Source organism: Vanellus vanellus, assembly GCF_965231255.1.
Source record: "Vanellus vanellus genome assembly, chromosome: 1".
NCBI classification, from domain to species: domain Eukaryota; kingdom Metazoa; phylum Chordata; class Aves; order Charadriiformes; family Charadriidae; genus Vanellus; species Vanellus vanellus.
The window spans coordinates 56,059,807-56,082,251 of record NC_138905.1 but is presented as its reverse complement, the minus strand read 5'-3'; the positions used below and the strand labels follow the sequence as shown (position 1 = coordinate 56,082,251).

The window sequence follows — 22,445 nt, the reverse complement described above, 5'->3', positions numbered from 1 at the left end:
TGCAATTTAGTTACGAAAAGGTCTGAAAAATAGAAGAGCAGACTTAAAAGAGGAAAGAGAAATTCAAATTTTCAAGCGCTGATTATGTGATAGGGACATACAGAGTTGTGGGAACAGCACAGTCAGCAAGAGAGAACATTTAGTCCAGTTGGGATTTTCTGCCGGTACTGGATTTCTTTCCTGACCATCTTGGGTACTGATTACAGGAAATATCCAAATATATGGTGAATTTCTATTTAGCACAAGGTCTGCTGAGTGCAGTATAAAACAAAAGTATGCATTTACCTTAAAACAAAGCAACATCACCACCATAAGGGAAAGAGTTTTAGGATAAAATAAATAATTACCAAAATCCTTCCCCTGTAAAGCCATACCTTTGAATATCAATGACCGAAGTGACATAAAAAAGGAAAAAAAACTGACATAAACAAGAAAATGCAATAAAATCAAGGAATTTGTTTTCAAGAGGCAAACTGCATGATGGAACCAGTTTTTCTCTAGTCGAAAAAAAGGAGATGATGCTTAGTATTTACTAAAGGCTCAAAGAAAAAAGGTCTAGTTCATTAAGGACACAATCACTATGTTATTAAGGCAGTGCATTCAACAGAAACAAAACCTTTGTAAAGGCTTAAAAATAAGGAAATGCTTTTGAGCAAGGCAAACTGTAAACAGAAAAGATTTTGACAAGATATTAAATACCTAAGCAACCTGGCAGGAAGAAGGGTGCACCACAAATCCACCCCTGCCAACAACTCAGACTTGTAACATTGGACGGAAATAAACCATTTGTCATTATTTGTAATAATCTGTGCAAGCCTTCATCATAAACAGAGCCCCACTGTGCAAGTCACTTCGGTAATACAGAACAAAGCGTTGGTGGATGCAAAGGGATGAAATGGGAACGGTGAGACTGAGCCAACAGCGCTGGGCAGAGTCCATCAAAGCAGCAGGCTAAGCATGTCCAATTGTTCAGCAGAAATCCCAGACAAGGAGGGCTTTGAAGAAATGCGTGAAGGAAAACAAAGGTAAACGTGCAGGGTTTTGAAAGTGAGGCACTTCGTTTAGGAAATGATAAAATTAGCCAGGATGCACTGATTGGAAGTAGATCGTAAGTTCTTGAAACTGAAAGAAGAAAAACAAGCAGGATGAAGGCAGATAAAATAACGATGAGTAACTTAATGTTTGAGGCATAAGAAAAGAGGAAGTCGGCAGATGAATGTGAAAGAAGCAGGTACATGAAAATGATAGCTTAGAAATACTATTTAGTCAAAATATACTCCACTGCAAGTAAGGATAGGTGAAAAAGTTACAATGCTCATCTTACTGGAAAATGAACAACTTGTTGTTCTCTCTTTATTTGCTACCCTTTTTCTAGAGAGACAAGAAGACAACAGCTCCTCCAGAAGGCCGCTGAAGCAGTAGTTGGCAGCAAAGCCATAATAAGCAGTAGCAAAGTGCACACAAGGATTGTGAGGTCATTTGTGGCAGCTGCTGCCACCCAGGGAAAGCAGCTGAAGATGAGCGACAACAGCAGGTCAAATGAATCCAAGAAAAGAGGTAAAGGTGCAACGCTTACAGAAGGAGAAATGCCTGCAAGTCAGAACAGTTCATCACTAAAGAGAGATGTAAAGTAACACATCAGTATTTAAAAAAAAAAAAAAAAACCAACTGAAAAGAAAACACAAACTCATGAACTACAGCAATAAATAATCAATCACAGTTGAGGAAAACTAAACAAATTAGTAACACACAATGATGAAATCACCTCAGATACAGAAGAGGTGCTCTATGTAAAATAGTGTTCACTGGCCAAAAATCTGAATGGGTTGAGAGAGGCATATGTTACTTCACTATTCAATAATCACCAGCAAAAACCCTACAAACCATAATGATATACGTGCTGCTTAAACTGCCCATTACAATAATAGCTACTTTTTATGAATTTTAAACGGAATTTATTCAAAAATATCTATGGTCAGTAGGCTTGCCAGAGACACACAACACAAGAAAACTTCCTATGAGCTAGCAGCAGTTAGAAGTGGCAGCAAATATAAATAGCAGCAGAAGTCCAAGGCCGGATGGCATTCCAGCTGGATATTACAAAGCAGCTGAGGTATCGTCAGTAGTTTCCTTAAAGGACAGACTTAATGTTGTTCTCCTGGGGAAAGAATTTTCTCCATCTAAGGATTAAGAAGCTGTGTGGTTCTCCCCAGGTCTGAAGGGAAAAAAACCCCAACTAATTAACATCTTTCAGGCTCAGAACACTGCCGAATCGTGATAAAGGCAATAATATTATCTAACTATTCGCAAGCCACATCTTAATTTTTTTATAAATCTAGATCAATCTATACTAAGATAAAAAGGACTGGTATGAACCATAGAATACTAGAAATAAGTCACTGTGCAAGATCAAAGAGAAATTTCCATCTTTTTCTATCCAAGGCAGGAATTGAAGGACACAGGCATTTCTGGTTTGTTTTTCATTAATTTTACACAGGCACACCCTCTTCTCACTTCTTATTCCTCCATCTTCTGAAGGCTCTAGCCCAAAAGCAGAAGTCTAAGTGAGCAATAAAGTCGTCTTTGTTAAGACAGCTTCAGAGACTCAGAACAGCAAATTCTTCTTTTGGCAATACCCTTGAAGCTATTTGTCCAGAAAACGGAATTTATTGGTAACTATTCAAAACTCCTTTTCCAAAGGAACCGCCTCTGCAGATTTCTGCTTAGAGAAATAGTACCATGTGGCATTACTAAAGAATCCTTATTCTCCCCAGTGATAATATGTGACACTTCAAAGGAGGAATAATTAAATTTAAGTAGAGGAGTTAAGGCTGCATTAAAACCTCGTAAAATAGTTTTATATACCTACAATGTGGGTATTGGATTTTTTCTAATCTAACCTAAACAAGTTCCTAAAATTAGCATCTAAAAAAAATTGTTGGTTTTCTGGAAAGCATTGGTTATGCATTGTGTCAACCTTGAAATTTTAGTGATTAAATTTAACCTGAAGAGTTATTCCCCTCAGAAAACACTTAACAATTAAATATAATACTGAGTTTACATATGGTACCAATACATTCAAGTTAGGATCTTCAGCATTTTAACTTTCCACAAGAAAAGAGAAAGCTAAAATCAGATGAACACATAACAAAACATTTTTATTATCTTTTGTGGACCTGACTCTAAATTATACATGAACAAAATTTAGTTTTCTCCCATTACATCTATGCAACTAAAACACGTAACCTTGTATCAGCTCCCTAATCTTCCAATTTAATTAAGAACACCTGACAATTTAAACACATACTGTACTTTCAATTTTCAAAGCACCCTACACATTTGTCTCAATGGTCACAAAATAAGTGGTTTTAAAGCCTACTTTACAGAATAATTAACTGACTTGTCAGAGGCCCTGTAAGGAACTTTTGACAGTGCAGGCACAAAGTCTGAAAAGTTCACAGCTCTCAAACCTGAACTCAAGTACATGAAGTTGATTTCCCCTCCCATCCACACCCCCCCTTTCTTTTTTTTCTGCCCCTTTTAAGTTTCACATTGAGCAGCAGTGTCCTTTAGAGAAAGTCTCCTTTTCAGAGATACATGCCAGGACACCCTCCTCCTTTCTCCCCTCCCTTAGTACTAAGTCCTTTATGAAGCTGGACAGTCTTCTTTAATCATCAATAACTTTCTGAAACTTAGCAAGTGAGTTCTCAGTAAGAATAAAGGCATCAGAGGTGCAAGAAAAGCTGCAGTTAACAGCAGTATAGTGCAAAGTTACCAATAAAACCACATTTTGTGAGACGATAAGCCATGAGAAAAAGACAAACATACAGCTGAGTTAGAACCAGGGACATAAGCACAAATCAAAAGAAAACATGCAAGGAGGTAGAAACAGGGAAGAAAAAAATCATTAGCAAGTGAAGACTGCACAACCAGTTTTTAAACAACCACCTTTAATATTCTCCTCAAACAGAAGGAAAGCTTAGAATGAAGACAATTAGATGGTTGAGATTAGACTTCAGTGTATCTGTGCTACGATCGGTTGTGCAACCAGACCTCAGGAAGACATACGCAATCTATTTTTACCACTGGTAGCTCAGGTACTGACAAACAGTGCAGCTGCAGCACGCAGAGCCCTGGGTGGGCTTTGCCACTCACCTTGGTCTTTGTGTCTCCTGTAGGGTTGGTATTTTACACTAAGACCTACGCTGCTACATCTACTCTTACCAACAGCTCAGCAAGTCTGAAGACAACTTAAGTAGATCTACACCCTGAGCACTGCTAGAATTTCTCAAAACAAACTGCAGCTATTTTAGCCCTTTTAACTGAAGAGAAATGCCTGCTTTAGGTTACTCTGGTTGGCAAATTAGGCCAGGGCAGGGCCTAAGTCCCCAGTGCTTCTAAATCATGGAATGCCCTAAGCATCCAGTCCCCAGTGCTTCTAGATCATGGAATAACAATAATAAAGAAAAATCCCAACCTTTTCATATGTCTAGACAACTACATGCTTGCACTTGACATCAGTAATGAATGCTGCAGAGCTAGACACATTTGAGAACCACCTTGGACAAATTTTAAAATGGACCTTTTATTGAATTTACTAGTTTGTGTAATTAGTAATATTGTTCTGGAAAAACTTTCTATCTGAAGGTATGGTCTTGGACCAGTCCACTCACTTCCAGACCATTTTAAGGTATCAGTTTGTACTTGTGCAACCTGCTGGCCCCCACTCCTATTCCTAGCTGGGGCATTTCCCCTTATCAGTACTGACACTAAGAGCCAAGAAAGCTGGTCCAGCCAAAAAATTAACTTGATAAAAATGAAAGGGGTGGAGGAGAACTTCCTGGTCAAATCAGCTGCCTGACTTGGTTCAGTCATGTGGCAGTAGTTCTGGCAGAAGGGGAGGTGTGGGGGAGAACAGCTTCTAACAACCCTAACTTAGCCTAGATGAAATTACCACCATATTTCATCTTCACAACAGACTCCTCAGTGGAGCAGAAGTGGTTTACAAGCGACAGTCTTTCCTCTTTTGTACCTTTAACAGCAAAGGAGTCTTGACCTTTTGCTATATCCCCACATCATTCTACCCTCATCGTATTCCACTTCCCCAGCCCTCGCCCTGCACTCATCTTTCCCTTAATTTACCCCACTGTGGCACAAAGCAATCAAGGACTGCTATCATGGTAAAAACAGGAATTTCATCAAGTTCAGGGGGGGATTCTGAAAAAAAGTGTTTTAGCTGTCACAAGGAGTGGGATAAGACTACGAAAACCATCATTGGCTGTGAGAGCAATTCAGAACCTTCAAAGGGCCCTTTGAGGAAGACGATTATTTTTGATAACTTCCTACATGAGGGCTCATCCACAGCCGCTCTCTGTGCCCTACGTCCAGGCTGTGCTGTTTTGGCCATGTGCTCCATTTCCCGCTCCTATTTCCCCTCCTGGCTCCCCGCTGTGGCAGGAATGAGCTGCTGAGAGCAACTAATATCAGAATTCCCATCACCACATTCCTTGAACAACTTTGTGCCCACACCTCCAGCTACATACCTTCTCAACATGGCTCAAACCACTTATGCTCGCCCATAGCTTTAGCAATACAAGACTGCTGTTAAATGCTAATTGCTTACTAATGAAAACTAATCATCATGCAATTAAACTTTAATCACTAAGCAGCTGGCTGAGATCCAATCCGTAACAATGAAGGTTCATTAATAACTTTTTTCCAAAGTGCTCTATCTGTGAAGACTATCCTATACTTCACACAGATCCCAGCTAAGTGTATGAAATTTTTGAAAAATATTTTTCTGTCAAGAAAGAAATAATACCTACCCAGAGCACCACACAGTAAGCATAGCAGTTTAGACTAGCTGAAAATGATGGTTTTAAGATTCAGGGAACTTGAACTCTGATCCTAGCTTCTTCCATAACCTCAGGCAAAGTGTGTAGCACAGACTGAACCTCTTTTCTCCAATTCTTGTATCTGCAGAGTAACATTCTTCAAGGCAAAAAACTGAGTTTTAATTTTGCTGTAGTTTCTAAAATTATTACATGAATACTCATCATACTTCGGTTTTATTTTTACTCATCTTTCTAAATTTAGGGAAATTCATCTAACCTCTCAGAACATATTTCTCTAATTAAAAAAGATATCAGGGTTATATAACCAGGTTCGTAGTGGGCAGATAGATGAAAATTTACTTTCAAAAGAAAAGTTTAAAACCTGCTTTCTAGATTGTATTTAAAAAGCAAACAAACAAACAACCTCACACCACCACCAGTGTCTCAGTTTTTTCCTACCCCAGTCTGCCTACTGCAGAAAGCACTATGCTTATGAACTTGGTTTGCATTGCACCGTTTGAAGAAATTTCTACCATTCATAATAAAAGACCATTAGTACAGTTGAAGCATTATTTTTTCATATTCAATGATTAAAGGATTCAGGATAATGTTTATTTTAAAATAAAATGGAGAAACTGTCATTTTTTTTATTTAAAGCGTCTTACAAAAGATAGAGAATGTAATTCTAATAATCCATATAATATAACAGAAAATCATTAATTCTTACCCCCAGAAATTAACCTCTTATCAAACTGAACAAGCAAAGAAAGATTAAGAAATGATAATTTTTCCAAAATCAGGGAAAATATTTTTTAAGGTTTGCATTTTCACCTGGTTGTAATCAAACATAGTCCATCTTAAACTCAGAGGCATGGAGCAGAATAAACTGAATTTCTTGAGTGTCCTTCAACACTTATTTGTTAGTATCATTCTTCTAATGAAGTTAAGGGGATACAGCTCAAGTGACTATCATCTGGAATTAGTCTAAGTTAAAATAGTTAGTTTGGTTTAAGTTAACAAAACACAAACAGCATAACCACCCTCCTCTCCATTTTTTGTGAATCTTAACAACCTTTTTGCCAGCACAGCTTAAAAAGATTCAAGCTAAGATGACACAAATGGATTGTATTCACTCGCTGTTGAGAATTTAGCAAGAGTTTGGCATCTCTACAGTAACAAGCAACTTAAATCTTACAAAAAGGATTGTGTGAGCTTGTGGATAGCCAGACAAAAAGCTCTAAAAGCTTTGTTTAGAAATCTGCACAGAGAAGGCCCCATTCCCATTTGGAAGAGCTTCTTATAAATTGAAAGTTACTTAAATGTATTTTTTTTTAAACAAAAATTGTACATAGATTTCAAGGATTCCTGATGCTTTATAGAAAGGCCTCAACTGTGGAATGAGCAGGCTCCTTTTTACACACAAGTCTCCAGTGCTCCTGGCTACAACTAACGTAAGTGGTTAAACATCCTATTCTTTCCCAACGCTCTATTGTCAGTAAATCTATTTTCCGCTTTCCTCACTCCACATGCTAGACAAACAGTAAAATATAAAACCACATGCAAGTGCGGACATAATGCTCATACTTTGGGATAAACTAATGGCAAAGAAGTCTGCTAATAAAGATGCATAGAAATTACTTCTGCTACATCTTCTCTCTGTCCCCATAGAAAAGGTCAATACTGGAGAAGTCTTTCCTCTTTTGCCAGTATCATCCTTATGTATGAGACCTCAACTAAATTGTAGTTTTGGTCATCTACAATTCATGATCACCAATAAGCTGCACCAGTCTTACCCGATTTCTACTTGCAATAAAGCCAAGGAAAGCCAGTTTCATTTCACAAATGTAAAGTAACAGCTTCCGATCACTCAAGATATTGAAATATATGCATCAGAAACGTAGACGTGGATTCTGCCTGCTCACCTTTTTGGTGTTTGAGGTTTGTGATACCAATATACAGAGCTGCTGTGAGCTACAAAGTGCTGTAGTGCTAGTCACTCACACTTCTAGGTCCCTACCAGAGGAAGGCAATGAACGGAGATACAAGAGGGGCTTCTACCAGCTTCTCATCTCTGTGGCAGCACACTCTTACAGACCACGAGTCATGACAGCATAGAGAGTCTCAGTAGCACAGCAGATGGCAATGCCTTTCTGAGAAAACCGAATCTGAAGTTCATTATTCAGCCTGTCTTTCAGAATTTCTTCTCCACCCAAAATTTCATGCTTCCTTACTTTAATATTCTTCCACAGTGTTACAAAAGAAATGTGTGTGAAATATTCTTCCACAGTGTTCCTAAGAAATGAAAACAAATTTTAAACTAATTGTACTAAGTACTGTTTTTGAGAAAGAAAGAGCACATTTCCAGCTCAGGCAACTAGGTGTTCGGACAGTCCCTCAATGAAAATCAAGAACTCAACCACTTTAAGGGCAAATGTAGAAGGTGCCTCAAGACTCTGTGGCAATCCTCACTGAGGGGTTAAAGCATACTAAAACCTGTTGCCAGAGATAAAAATAAGCAGACAATGTTCTCAATACACCCTTTTTTCAACCACTGCTAACAGGCAGGTTTTAAATTTGTTACTGGTTTCTCTTTCTCCACAGTGAAAAATTAACAAGCTCCAGTGTCGCTTCTTCCTACTCTGGAAATTTCTCCCTACTATTACAGGTCTGGGTGTAAGAAACACAGGTTCCCCTTCCTGTGTTTGTCAGGCATGTGTTCTTTGAAGCAGCAGATTATTATTTCAGCTGAGCCCTGACCTGACTGCAGAACTTCACTCGAGGGGCTTTTTGGGGTGGGGGGAGAAAAAAAAAAAAAAAAAAAAAAAAAAAAAAAGAGAGAGAAGGAAAAAGTATGCCAGGTTCTGCACATTTTTCTTCTCTGAAAAGGATGATAATGAATAAAAGGTCAGCACTCATCTCCCAATGCTTAGAAACAGTGGCACTGTGGGCCTAAAACACTTAAAAGTGGTGGTGTCACCTGGGCACAATTTTGCATTATGACTAACTTGATCTAATGGTTTTAACTACCCTTGAGAAGAGCCCTCCCTGTCAGACACAGCAAACATGGTTCAGAGAGTAAGCAGATTCAGATGTCTGATCTGGCACAAAGATCCCCCACTCCAGGCTAGTCTTCTGATGCATTAGCTAGCTAAAAATCAACCCACTGTGCAAATGCAGAGTTGATAGATACAGCACAAGGGAAACAGTGGGAGCAAGCAGCTGGCAAAGAGGATAAAGAGGGATCACCCCTCTTGACAGCAACTCACTCCTAGCCTGGCTTAGGGATAACAAAGCACACCTGTGCCAAATGAGACATTCAGAATAAGCTGACACCTTCAGACTCATGGTGCTACACTACTCAGGTTTCTGGGGCTAGAAACTGTTTGGCTTTGTTTTGCCAGAGGTAGTTAACCTTTCACAATTTTCTCAGTTCATACCGAGTCCCTAGCTTAGGCATTTGATTAGCCACACAGTTAGGAACCTTTTAAAAGCAATTACTTACAGCGTGTAGGAGCATTTTTGTTAGGCTTTGATTTCCCAAATCTAAGGACATAAATAGCTTAATTCCTAGTGATCCCTCTAGGCACCTTTCTTTACCCAATTTAAAGCTACAATCCAGAATAGTAGAGGTAAACAGAAGAGTTCTATGAAAGCAACAGAATAAACAAAATATTACAGACAGGTAATCCTTATTTCCTCTATGGTATGGATTTCCACAGATAAGATACTCTGGGAGATCAACTAGCAGGAGTCTTAAGTGGTCAAGGACAGCTTTTCTATGTGAAACCAGAAGTTGTACTATCCAGATTTCACAGAGAACATGTAAACCTGTCTCCAGCCCTACAAACTAACAAAGGTACACTCAACAGTCATAAAAATTTGAAATATTTAAGTATCAATCTGCAAAGAAAGAGAGATGCATTTAGGTTCTGAACTTCTGTGAGCCCATATGTAGTTTAAGAACTTTCTCCAAAGTCAGTCCGACCTTCTGAACAGGCTAATAACAGTCCTAAAGCAGGTAGATTTCTCCTCTTCAGGTAAGCAGCAGGCTTTGAAAGATAATCCATTGAGAGTCAGACAGGCAAAATTCCAGACTGGTGAGAGAAAGCCCAGAATCTGCTTCCATTATACTGTAGATAACGGACAGATTTTACCCTTCACTGCTCGTTACTCTGAAGTTCTCCTGACTGAAACCCAAGATGATCCTTTCAATAAGAAGCAACAAAGGAAAGAGGTTCCAAGGACTTCTTTCCATGTATAAGGATTAAAAGATTTCTCAAACCGGGAATGAAGCAGAGATTGATGAGAAAAGCATTAAATTCTTTAGACCTTTTAAAAGAGATCTTTAAAAGGGTGATAAACAAGTTTTCCTTTCACAGAGCACTGTCAGCAGAAACAAGAGCTAGATTTACCTTCAGCAAGGTCAATTCAGACAGGGGGGACAGCAGGGAAGAAAAAAAAAAAACCACAACCCCCCAAAAACCCTGAAGTAATGCCTGTGCCAAGCCAGAGCCTCTGCCTTGTAAAAAAAAAAGTATTTTATAAAAAATAAATTCAAGAAACAACATACCTCTTCCTAGTGAAAAGCTTTTTAGAAAACAATAGTAGAACTATCTCCTCAGATTCTGCAACTCAACCTAACACAAAGAATGTTCTCTGCATTGTTCTTCTCTTCAGTTACAGCTTAAATTTAATACTGAGAATAAAGACCATCAATTCTTTTGAACACTAAATCTGCTGACAACTACCAAAGTGACTTCATAATTTTGCCAGTTTCAAAGATAACCAAGATTTCATCTTGCATGAAAATGAGTTTCTCATAAATAGGAAAACAATGAGAAGATAAACAAGGTAGGAAACTGTTTCCTTACAGTTATTTACAGCAAACTGCATGCAACTGTTAAGTTTTCCAAATCTATAAATGCAAAGAAATACTTGACATGACTGTAAGAAGAGAGACCAAAAAATTTCCAGAGGAAGAATATGGATGTATTTTCAAACCTGCTGCAGGAATACCTGCTGTAAGATTCCCAGTATCATAAGGCAAAGATATTAGCCCAAATCACTTATAATCTGCTTTACCTAGTCCAAAACATGGCAACCTTTAATATTTGAAAGAAAGCATTCTATAGGCAACAGGATGATGCAGCACTTAGGAGATGGCATTTTTTCAGTTCAAGATTTCATTAGCCTTGGAACACAGAATGTCCAACTGCAAGAAGGCCAGTTACCACCCTTACTACGGTTTAATAAGCAGTTTAAGAGAGAAAGACAGACTACTTGGCAGGTAGGTCCATCTGCTGGGGCATCTATTTTGAATATCAAAATAAGGAGAAGGACAAAGCCATTCTGCATCTGAAGCAGCCCAATTCACCTGATCAGCTATTCACATTCTCAGAACCAAGAAGTCCTCTAGAGTGGCCAGAGCAAGAGGAACACAGTTTTGCCTTCAAGAAAAGCAGATTCTAGCACTTTGGAAACCAGCTGGATTGCTGCTTAGAAGTTAATACATTCACACTATTTTCAGTCTAGGGCAAAATCAACCCTAAAGCTTAAAGCTCAAGAGAGCCACTTCACAGGTTGGTAAACCTTTTTAAGACAATACCTTCTCATCTCAAATTCTTCTAGAGCATCTGGTACAAGTCTATCTTTAAGCAACCTCACATACACTTCCACATAAAGCTTCCACATGAGAAAAAACAGGTGAGTTTGTGTGAGAAGAAGAAATGTATGGTGGGTTAATTATGCCACTGTCTCTACATCATGGTTTGATGGGTTACAGCCTTGGACTAGAAGTTTAAGTTTATCATTTCTACACCAGGATAATGCGTAAGCAACAACAGAGCTAGATCTCTAAAGAAAATGCTTCAACTCATTTAATGGTATGGGTTCGGTTTAAATTTGGTGCACATTGGCCCTTTGTGGGTATTACAGTTTCCATAGATTTTGAGTTATGGCAGTATTTCATTTGTACAGTGCATTACATACATGAATTATTCACTTCCAGACTCACAACCCTTCATATGCCATAAACTAATGTTTTTCTTTACCCTAGACCAAAATTAAGACCTAGATTCCTGCACGCTTTTGCACACAGTCTGTCTACTCTCCCCTGCTAGCAAGCAGCTACGTAGTTTGCACATCTGCTTTTTCAGGACACTAACACTGATGAACTGCATGTCAGCGGGAACAAAACCAAAATGCACTTGCAAAGCAAGGAAGAGGGAAAGAAAGAGCATATGCAACAAGCATAGGAAATCATCTGTCTGAGCCAGAAGGCTATCCTCAGGCAGCAGGGCAAAAGAGTCTAGTTCAACAGAGCCTTTGCACTGCCTGGGGATGGCTCCTGGCAGGTACACCTCTGAATACCCTGACTGCTATCTCTGTGTTACACGTAACCCTCTCCGAAGAGAGTGGAGAGTGGGAGGATATACTGCTTCCAGAGAAGAATACAGCACTACAGTTTGCTATAATAGGATAAAAAGGTTGAGGAAAAAACAATGCTAGGAAAAAAAAACTATTCCATCATATATGACAGAGGTGAAAGAGAAAGATGCATTACTCTCATGGATGTAATGCAGAAGAGCCCAGTATTCAACTAGGACGCCCATTACTGTGTTTGTATAAGACATAACAAAACAAAGCGCACACAAGAAAATGGTGCCTGCCTCTGAAAGTTCAGGGTTTTATAACTGGACTAAAAACGAACCCAGACAGAACAGTGGAGAGGACTGAAAGGCTACGTATTACTTCTCACACACAGAAATTAAGCAGTATTTCTTACAGCCTTAAATAGGAAGGATTAGGAAGAAATAATTTAAAAATCAAATTAGGAGATTGTGAATCTGAGTGACAAGAAAATCAGAACAAGATGGCAGACGATGGATTAAAGATGACTTAGATTAAAAGCCACATTTTGAAGTGAGAGTCTGAGAACTCACCACGAATTCAAGAACAATTTTTAAGTTTGTGGCAGAAGAACATGAACCTGGAGTAAAAAGGAAGCTCTACAAGACTCTGAAAAAAAGTAACCAGGTTACCAAAAGCTACCCAAAGGAATGGTATTCCAGGATAAACTGAAGGAAAGCACAAGTGGAACTTCAGCGGATCCCACACAAAAAAATCTAGGAGTAATGAACAACAGCCTCTGCAAAAAAACAGTGGAAAGGCAGGCAGTAATCAAAAGAGGACACAGACGGGAAACAACAGTGGAACAACACTTCAAGAGCAGCACAGCTGATAGTGACAAATGTAGCTGACAGGGAAAGGAAAATGGAGTACTGGATCTGAACCTTAGCTAGGAAGAGATCACCGTAAACACTCATTACAATTGTAGTAGAGCACAATTGAAGCTGCAGTGGAGGACAAGAGCCCTGGACAATACACTCAAAGAATTTTGAGATGAAAAAAGGGAAAGGAAATTAAGAGGTAGTTGCAAAGGCAAGAGAGGCCACAGGCGTTTTGAACACTTGGTTGTTGTTTTTTTTTTTTAAAAAAAAAAAACGGGGGGGGGGAAACACTCACATCTACAGGTACTATGAGGGAAAAGAAAAGCTAGGAGTTGAGCAAGTGATTAAAGGAAAGAGGTAGCGAAAGGACACAAGGTTCAAGGGAGATAAGGAGATGTTCTTGTATGGTGCCATAAGGACAGATGAAAGGGTTAAGAAGAGGAGAAAAAGAAATTCTATTTGTGATAAGGAGATGATCATAACCGTTGGAGGAAAGTGATAAAGGGTAAGCCAAAGTGTATTCCATCAGAAAGTCATCAAGATGCCATGCAGAGGAAGAGCTCGATGTCAAACACGCAAAACACAAAAATGTTGTGGATAATGGGCTACTATTTGTCAAGTTTGATTAGAGCCTATTAGCGTAGCATGTTCCTGCTGTGCATACCCCCTTTGCAGGTACAGGAACACAAAAAGGATTGCTGGAGGACAACTCAAGGGGTTCAAGAACATGCAGAGAAGGCATTTGCTATTGGGAGAACAAGGATCATAAATGAAAGACAGACCCTGAAAACAGGAAAAAGGGAAAATCAGGCTGGAGCGATCCAAATTCAAAATACCGGTGAACTACAGGACATATGAAAGCATGGCCACATTGCAAGTAGAATCCAAATGGTGGTGGAGATCCCGAAAGAAACCTTTCAATTATCAGAGATAAGAAATTCAGCAGTTGCATCAGAACAAGCATGCAAGCACGGCTCAATGAAAACCAAATGAAATTAACTGACTTTGTTTAATGAGAGGCTAGAAAAAAGAATGCAGGCCAAATCAAGTTAGGGCAAAGAAGCATGTAATTACTGTCAAAGAGCAGTGAGTGAAAATGGAGAACAAGCCAGGAATCAAACCTGAAGGCCCACGGGGAGGAAACGAGCACACTGTATGTAACAATACAGAGTGAAGAGAAGATAAAAACTGGATCCCAACACTGTTTAGAAAAGGAAGAATATGAAGGCAACAAGAAAAAGTATTCTAGTGCCTCTTCCACAGTCTGGCCCAGGACAGAAAGCATAATGCAAAAGGTAACCACAAATAAAGGGATGCAGCATATTGATGATGGCAAAGAAAGCCACATTAATTGTGGTTTTAAAGTGTCAGCTTATGTCTCAAAATCAAGAATAGTGTCTTCATCCACAACCAGGTGGTTGTGAATAAAAGTTCTCCCTTTGTCCCTGCTTTAATTTTACATGTCTTCTCACTCATATACCTGCACTTTGGAGAATGTCATTTATCAGTATGACTTATGGTGTAATTCATACTGAATTCATCAATATTAAACCCATCCATGTTTCACTTAAAGCTTACAGACCTCTGTGCGATTCTACTCTATCCACCTTATTTTGTAAGGACTGCAAATTCTTATACAGTTGTGTAATATGTATTACAGCCACAGAATAACTTCGGTTAGAAGGGACCCCTGCTGAGGGGGGTCAAAGCAGAGCCAACTTTGAAGCTAGATCCAACTTCAGAGGTTAAGTGGATTGTGTAGGGACTCACTCAGTCACATTTGTGCATCTCCAAGAACTGATACTCCACAGCTTCTCTGTTGTTCCCCCCTCCCTCAATCCAATGTTTGACCACCCTCACTGTGAAATTTTTTGCCTAATATTGAATAGGAATTTTCTTTGTTGCAATTTGTTTCTGCTGTTGCTTGTCCTTCCACTTTATGACTCCAAGAAGAGCCCAAGAGAATATTAAGTATCTAAAAGGATAGAATAAAGACGAAAAAAAGGTCACTGTAGTCATGACAAGAATCTTTGGACATCCAAAACTTTTAGTAGGTAATGAGCATCCAGCTTTTTGATGCCTGAAAAATCTGTCTGATCAGGTGGGGCAGAGATCTAAATGAGGCCATCAAAAGGACATCATTACAGATTTAAGATGAAAGATGATTGCTTAAGACATGAAAGAAGAACAAAGAAAAATGGTATTCCAAATGGTATACATATTGCAAATGAAAACAAATCATTTTGTATAGCAAGGTTAGGTACTCACCATCTCTCTTGCGATCTCCACAGCTTCCTGCAGCCCATAGAGCCTGCCACAGACCAGGTAGATCCCATTGGCCCAGAGAATACAACCCTCATGGACCCAAAATTCATTGCTGTCAAGAGGTAGTTCAGGAATTTGTAACTCCAGCTCAGTGCCACCTTCTGAAGCGGGCATAGAGGGTTTTGAGTCCAAAGGAGTCTTTTCACTACCACTGCCACCGTCAGTGGTTGCTTTTTTACAAGACGCTCCCCTTGAAAGTGACCGAGAGGCTCCACTACAGTCCTCAGAGCGGTGCCGCCTCTTAAAGCGGGGATGAGCAGCTAGGCTTCTTTGTTCCTTCTGTTGTTGCTGTTCCTCCTCCTCTTCTGTATCTGTCTTGGAACCATTAGAAGCACTTTTGTGCCGTACCTTGACCTTGCTCTGCATTTCTGTGGCCCTCTTTGGAGGTGGGTTCTTGGGCAAGGTGGCTGCGTAATCCTGGGGGTAGAAAGGACCAAAGAGGTCACCCATATTACGATAGCTGGCCCATTTGCCACACAGGCAGCAAACCAGATGCCCCAAGACAGAAGACTCTGTTACTACAGGGCCCTGCAGCATGAAAGTTGAGGTCGGCAGCACTTTGCTCTCCACATTGCTAGGAGGGGGTGTTGAAGACCTCTGTCCTTTCCGACCCCTCACCAATTTGTTCTGCTCCTCTTCCTCCGCATTAATGATTGTGCACACAGCGCCTAATTCACACTTGTTTACCACATGAATATAAGGGAAAAAGGACTTATTCTTGGAGTCAGTTTTATCTACAGATTGGGTAGCATATTTAAGCTTGATCTCTGGTTCTTGAGGCTCCACAATTGGAGCAGCCCGTCTAGGCTTCCGCTTCCGTGGCTGTGCTGCAGGTTTTCGCCTCTCCCTCCTTTGCCTCTTCGGCTTTGGCTCACCACCACCTACCCCTTCTGAACACTGTGAAGGTACTGGTGGGGGTGGCGGGGGTGGTGGCAGTTGCTGCTGTTGCTGCTGCTGTTGCTGCTGCTTCTTCTGCTTGTTCACGCTCCCAATTGGCCTTCCCTTTTTCTTTCCAGAGGGAAAATATCCCTTTGGAGGGAAACCATCTGGCTTGGGTGAAATGTTTGTCACATCTCCATCTTTTTCCTCAGACTTTGGATTTGGTTCAGAAGTAAACACACTGGAAGGAGAAATTGTTTTTGAGTCAGAAAAGGTTAGAGTACCAGCTCCACTTACAGATCCATCAGACCTTCCCTGACCACCTGACTTCTGAGAAGGTGCTGCTGCTGCACTGGATCCAGCTCCTTCTTTACCAACACTGGCAGTTTCAGGGACCTCTTTCTTGGTTTTATCATCCTCACTGCTTTGCCACTCTTCTGAAGATCGTGGAAGAGTTATTTCACCAGTTGTATCCTGGCTTGCAGGCCCAACTTGATCTGACATCTCTCCTTTCCTCTTCTCAGCATCTGGTCCATGTCCAGACACATTTCCTCCTTCAGGTCCACTCTTAAGGGACAGGATGTCATCGAGAGTGACAGTATCTGCACCGGTTTCAGCACTGTTGGCAGAAACGCTTCTCCTAATATTGGGAGATGTAATTTTTTGAACAATAGCTTCCAGTTTTAATCCTCGCCCCTTTCTTGGGGGCAATATTTTGGTCTTAGCCGGGCTTGTGAGGGAAACAGCAGGGCAATTCCTATTATCAGGACTCGGCAGGTCCTTGAAGGAATCTCCCTTTCCAACTGACTTGCCAACATCTTGGCTTTGAGATGAATGGGCATAGGAGTTGTATGTTTTATCAGCTCCTTCTTTTGCTGAAGTCATCAGTCGCCCTTTATCTTCACTGCCACTGTTCTTCATATCCTGTGGCTGTCTTTTGGTAGGGATAGGCGAGATGAAAGAACGGACTCTCCTCCTCATAATTAATGGATTTTGAGGAGACTGGTCTTCCTGGCCAGGGAGCCTGAGCATGGCATTACTAGGCTTGGGCAAATCTGTAGATTCATCTCTTCGATGCCCATCGCTTTCTTGAGGGCAAAATCTTTTTTGGTTGGCTGCTCCAAGAGGGCCACTGCTTTTGGCCGGAGAAGTTTGCCGAGAGAGGTCCCAACCAGATTCATGATGCTGCAACTTCTGGTTGCTATGTTTCAGTTCAGTGCATTTGCTCTGAGTACTGTCACTCCCCATAACGCAGCGCCCAGATTCCTGGCTTCCAGTATCATGGTAAGAGCTGCCTTGAAGGTACATCATTCCATCCTTGTCATTTTTTAAGGGACTCCTTACTCTTTCCAGAAACTGCTGTTGTCTTGGGCTCTTCCTTGCTCCTTCCTGCCTGTGCTGAGCTGCAGCAATGACACCCTGAGCAGTGCTGCTTGCCCATTCTTTGTATTCTTCTTGCTGTTGCTGGTATATCTGTCTCTTGTAATGATACTGGGAATTTAAACTCTGGTTAGGGTCACCAAAAGCATGAGGCCTAGCATTTGTGTGATATGCTGAAGCCAAAGACGGGCCTTCTGAATTCTGAGGGTAAGCAGAATGCAAGGAACCCCTGTTAACTCTTTCAGATAGTGTCATGTGTGGGTTCATGTGATGCAGATCGGTCCCTGGGCCTCTGCTTCTGCCTGGTGACATTTTCAGCTTATCTGCAAGATCCTGAAATTGAGAAGGTGATTTACCCCTGCTGCTTCCAGTTCTGCCAGGTCCTCGTCTCATCTGTGTCGATCTGCTGTCCTGCTGGGGAATGTAGTCTGGAGCAGCATCGGAGACTGCAGCTCCAGGGCTAGCATTGCCTCGGAAAGATTCATGCTTGATGCCAGCAGGATGACAATGGTCTCCTGTTTTTTTATTATTGAGACTAGCTGAGCTCTTTGACTGTTCAAAATCTTCTTCTTTTATTTGCCCACTGTGAGCTTTCATCTTTGTTTCCATGGATACTAAACCACCAGGGAGTATTACTGACTGGCTCAAACCAGGGGCAAGACGTTCACTCCTTCCACTTCTGGCCTCAGGACCCATGTGCCCCATTGGGTGAGGGCCAGGATCTCTGACAAGTTGCCTTAATGGAGATATGTCACAGATCACTGATCTCCTCTCTGAGAGTGCTCCCCCTTCATGGGCAGAGGACTGAGACTCCACATCAAACTTTCTAGCAATAGGGTAATCAGCTAGATTTATCTGCTTCATGTCAGTAGTTGCGCTGCTAGATTTCCTATCCCAGGGACCCCAGTGAGGGCCTTCTAGGAGAGACCCCATGCTTTTATTTAAGAGGCCTCTATTGGTCAATTCATTGGTTTGACTAATTAAGATATTGGGCCTCATGGCTCCCTCCAAACTCCCAGCCATCCCAGAATGCTCCTGCGCATTCCTTGAATACCTTCTGTCTGGATGATGGTGGTACCCCTGTAAGACCTCCTGTAGGAGGCTAGGAAACTTCTCATTCCGGCCTTTGCGCTCACTGTGCCCTGGAAAATCCCCTTTTTCTTGACCAGAAGGATACTGTGGAAAGCCACCAATATTTCTCTGTATACCAGCTGCTATATTATCCTTGTAACTGTATCTTAAACTACCAGGAGATTTGGAAGGTTCTGTTCTTGCAGGAAAATTTGGCCCAACAACTGCATGACCAGGCTGGCTGTTCCCCTCTCCATTATGGTTAGTGTTATCTCCACTTTTGCTCCCTTTACTTGCTCCTTGAGTTTCCGGCTGCGTCCCTACATGCCCAGTTTCTTTTGCTCCACTAGCACTAGCTGGTGCCTGAGTGCCTGTGGAAGCATCATCTTGTGCAGGTTTATCTTGTCCACCTGACTTTTCTACTCTTCCTGTCATGGCTTCCCGGGAGACAATTACCCCAACTGCCTTTTCATTCACTTTTGGGGCATTTTCCACAGCCACCACAGCTTCCTTTTCATCAGAGGAGGCCACATCCTCCCTAGCTGCAGGGCTGCTGCTGACTTTTGATGGCTCATTCTGAGAGCCTTGTGCTGGTGAGGAGTTGGATCTCTCTAAGTTACCCCCTTTGTAAGTGGTGTCTGAGCTGGTGCTCTGGCCACTCAGCTGTCTCACCCTTTCCCCATGATCCTCCGAACTACTGGAACAGCCACCGTCAAGGGATTCTGCCAGGGGAGACTTGAGTTGCTCCTCTGCCTGGGAGGAGCCTTCTGAGTTGGTGCAGCTGTCAGCCTTCTTTGAAGAGGACGACCTTTTGGAACTTTTTTTCTGAGGTGCCAAGGCATCTGAGAGCAACATGTGCTGGACTGTATTGGGCAGATTGGCTACTTGAGAACTTAGAGCACTCAGGCTACTCAGCCCTGGATCTGTGAGCCTTTTTTCCTGCAATCCTTCCAGCCCAAATCCCTTGAATCCCCCTGCATGAGCATTGGGGCTTGGCATCATAGATGGTGTAGGACTAAGTTGAGGCATCATCTGCAGGATTCGGTTTCTAGAACCCATGGACATGTTGCCTTGCCCACACTGGAGATTTTCTCCACCTGGCATGAGTGGAGAAGGGGTAGAGCTGCAGCTTGGAGACTGAACCACAGATGCAGCAGGAGATGGATTAGAGATTGGACTGAAGTTTTGGTGGAACTGCATCGGTGACCTTACAGGAACTTCAGTCTGGCTGTACTGCCCCACTTGACTTTGAAGAGAGAGCTTGGTGGCAGCATTTGAATACTGCATTACGTGCTGAGGTGGGTGCTGTTGCTGCTGCCCCTGCTGCCCGCTTTGGGGCAGCTTAGACTGCTCAAAGCTTTTCATTGGTTGAGACTGAAAACTGTAGTTTGACTGGGTCCCATACGCCTGTGCATTGGAACCCACAGCATGGCCTTCATACTGCGACCCAGAATTCACACTGTAACTTCCATCATAATTCTGTCCTGACTGGCCAAAACGCTGTGGGGAGGGGAAAGAGGAGGAAGAGGAGGACGAAGGTGGCTGATAGTGTTGGCTGAACTGACCCACTCGTAACTGGTACCCAGAAGCAGAGGAAGGCAGGGTGGATGGACGCTGCATTGGCTGCAAGTGTGAGGTGCTAGAAGCAGACTGGCTGGAAGCCTGGGGTAAAGGCTGATGAGATTGATAAATCTGCTGTCTCAGCTGCTGCACCTGCTGCTGCTGCTGGCTAGAAGCCTGCTGCTGATACTGGGCACTCCCTGGAGAAAAAGGACCAGTATAATCCTGTTGGTAGTGGGACACACCCCCAAGGGTCGAGTGCTGTGTTTGAAACTGGCCCACATGTCCCTCACTCCCATACTGACTCCCAAAGCTACTCCCTTGAGGGGGCCCATAGCTCTGTACGGGTCCAGAAGGCCTGCGCTGAGGTGGCTGCTGCCCTCCTGACGCCACGGGATCTTTGTTGGCAGCCATATAGTAAAACTCTCCTGCTTCTTTTCTGAAACCTTGGTAGCTCTGATGGCCAGAGCTCTCACCAGGCATCGCTGTAGAGGCTCCTGTTGCTCCACGACGTCCACTGCCAGCACCTCCTCCAAAGCTCTGGAACATCTGGGCCTGCTGGCGGGGGCTGAACTCTTCCAGTCGGGATGAACCGTGCACTTCCTGCGGGTAGCTCTGCTGGTTTCCGTGGTAACTACTTTGCTCTCGAAAAGACTGCATGCTGTTCAGCAGCAGAGCGGCAGCTCGAAAGCCCTCCTAAAGGGTGAGAAAAAGAAAGAGGGGAAAAAAAAAAAAAGGTATAGCATTCACATCTCCCAGTCATACCAATACCACTGCTCAATTTCACTGTTTTAATAGCAATGAAAATTCAGTATTTATCTCCTGCTTTCTGGTACATCAATGTGTATCCCCTCTCCTTGCAACCTTCCAACATTCTAGGTAGTGCAATTAAGGGAAATCATTCACTTCCAAGAAAATAAAAGTCAGTAGTCTACTACCACTTGGAGCACATCTGTGGCATTAGTATTTCCCCACAGTCATTTACTAACTGGGTCTGTTTATGTGTCCCTGAAGAAACAAACTTCCAACAATATTTTGCAAAGCAAAGGACAACAATACTCACCCTCCAGCTATTCTCTATGGCTAATACTGGGAGTAATCAAGTATTTTGCCACATGTTAAAAGATGCACCAATGAGAAGCCCATAACAGTCTGCAACCACTCTTGGATCTACTGTAGGAATGGTATCTAAGGCCTATGTTTCACTCCAGAAAAGATCTCTGTTAGAAAACACTCAAGATAAAATTGACCAAAGCTCAAAGCAAGATATTCCAATGAAGGGTCTATGGGAACTTGTGAAAGAACTGGTACCAGCATGCTCAAAGACATCTGCTCCATGCTCTGTTCCTGACTACTCCAGTGACACTTTTTAAGTGAAAACCAACACTGCAAGACAACACACGGTATTCCCTCCCTTCCCCCCATCTGCTTTTAAAAGATGGAAAGCCAGAACAAGTCCACTCTATTAGAGCAAAAGGGTCTACAACTTCATTCCTTAGGACTTTCATATTACCTTGAATGACACTTAACTGAAAACATTTGTGAACCAGAATATATATTTTTGGAATACCATGTACGGTCATCTACATTTACATAGTCAACTCCGAAGTAAATGCATTTTAGGAAGGCGCTCCTATGTACTTCAATTTATCATTCACTGTGTGGAATCATGACTCATCCTCAATGACTGGACTACAGCTGTAAAATTGTTTGGGGACCCTGGCTAGTCCCTCTGTAAAAGCCTGACACATCACTAGATGCATTAAGAAAAGTATGGTAATGAACAAGTATATGAATATACACTTTATTGATTTTTATTTATTTAAATTAAAAAAACAGATGATAAAAGCATTTCATTTCTGAAACACTTCGTGGTCTTCTCTTCCTGAAAACAAACTGGATAAAGCCACCTGGAGAGACTCCTTCCTTTAAATAAATCATAAGACAATGCTCATACTTTTCCAGGAAACAGAACCCTGACTCCTCAGATTGGAGATTTCCTGGAAGACTTGCCTGCGTTATGTTTTCTCATTTAGCCATGTTTTGTGCCATGTGTTTTGTTGGCCACATTCAACTGAACCCACTCAAGATTTAAGTCTAGTTTTGCACTTGAAAGTTTCATTCAAGTAGATCACCAGAGTCCCAAGAAAACAGGCACACAAACAAG

At 41.7% G+C, this 22,445-nt stretch overlaps 1 protein-coding gene across 2 annotated transcripts in view; it reads right to left on the bottom strand.

The window, feature by feature from the left end:
• Positions 1-22,445, bottom strand: part of TCF20 (transcription factor 20) — a 62,442-nt gene that overhangs the window by 22,200 nt on the left and 17,797 nt on the right. For both annotated transcript variants that reach the window (XM_082498818.1, XM_082498819.1), the window contains exon 2: positions 15,332-20,974. In XM_082498818.1, coding sequence (XP_082354944.1) covers positions 15,332-20,938 — 5,607 coding nt within the window. In that variant the 5' untranslated portion in view covers positions 20,939-20,974. The remainder of the gene's footprint in view (positions 1-15,331; positions 20,975-22,445) is intronic.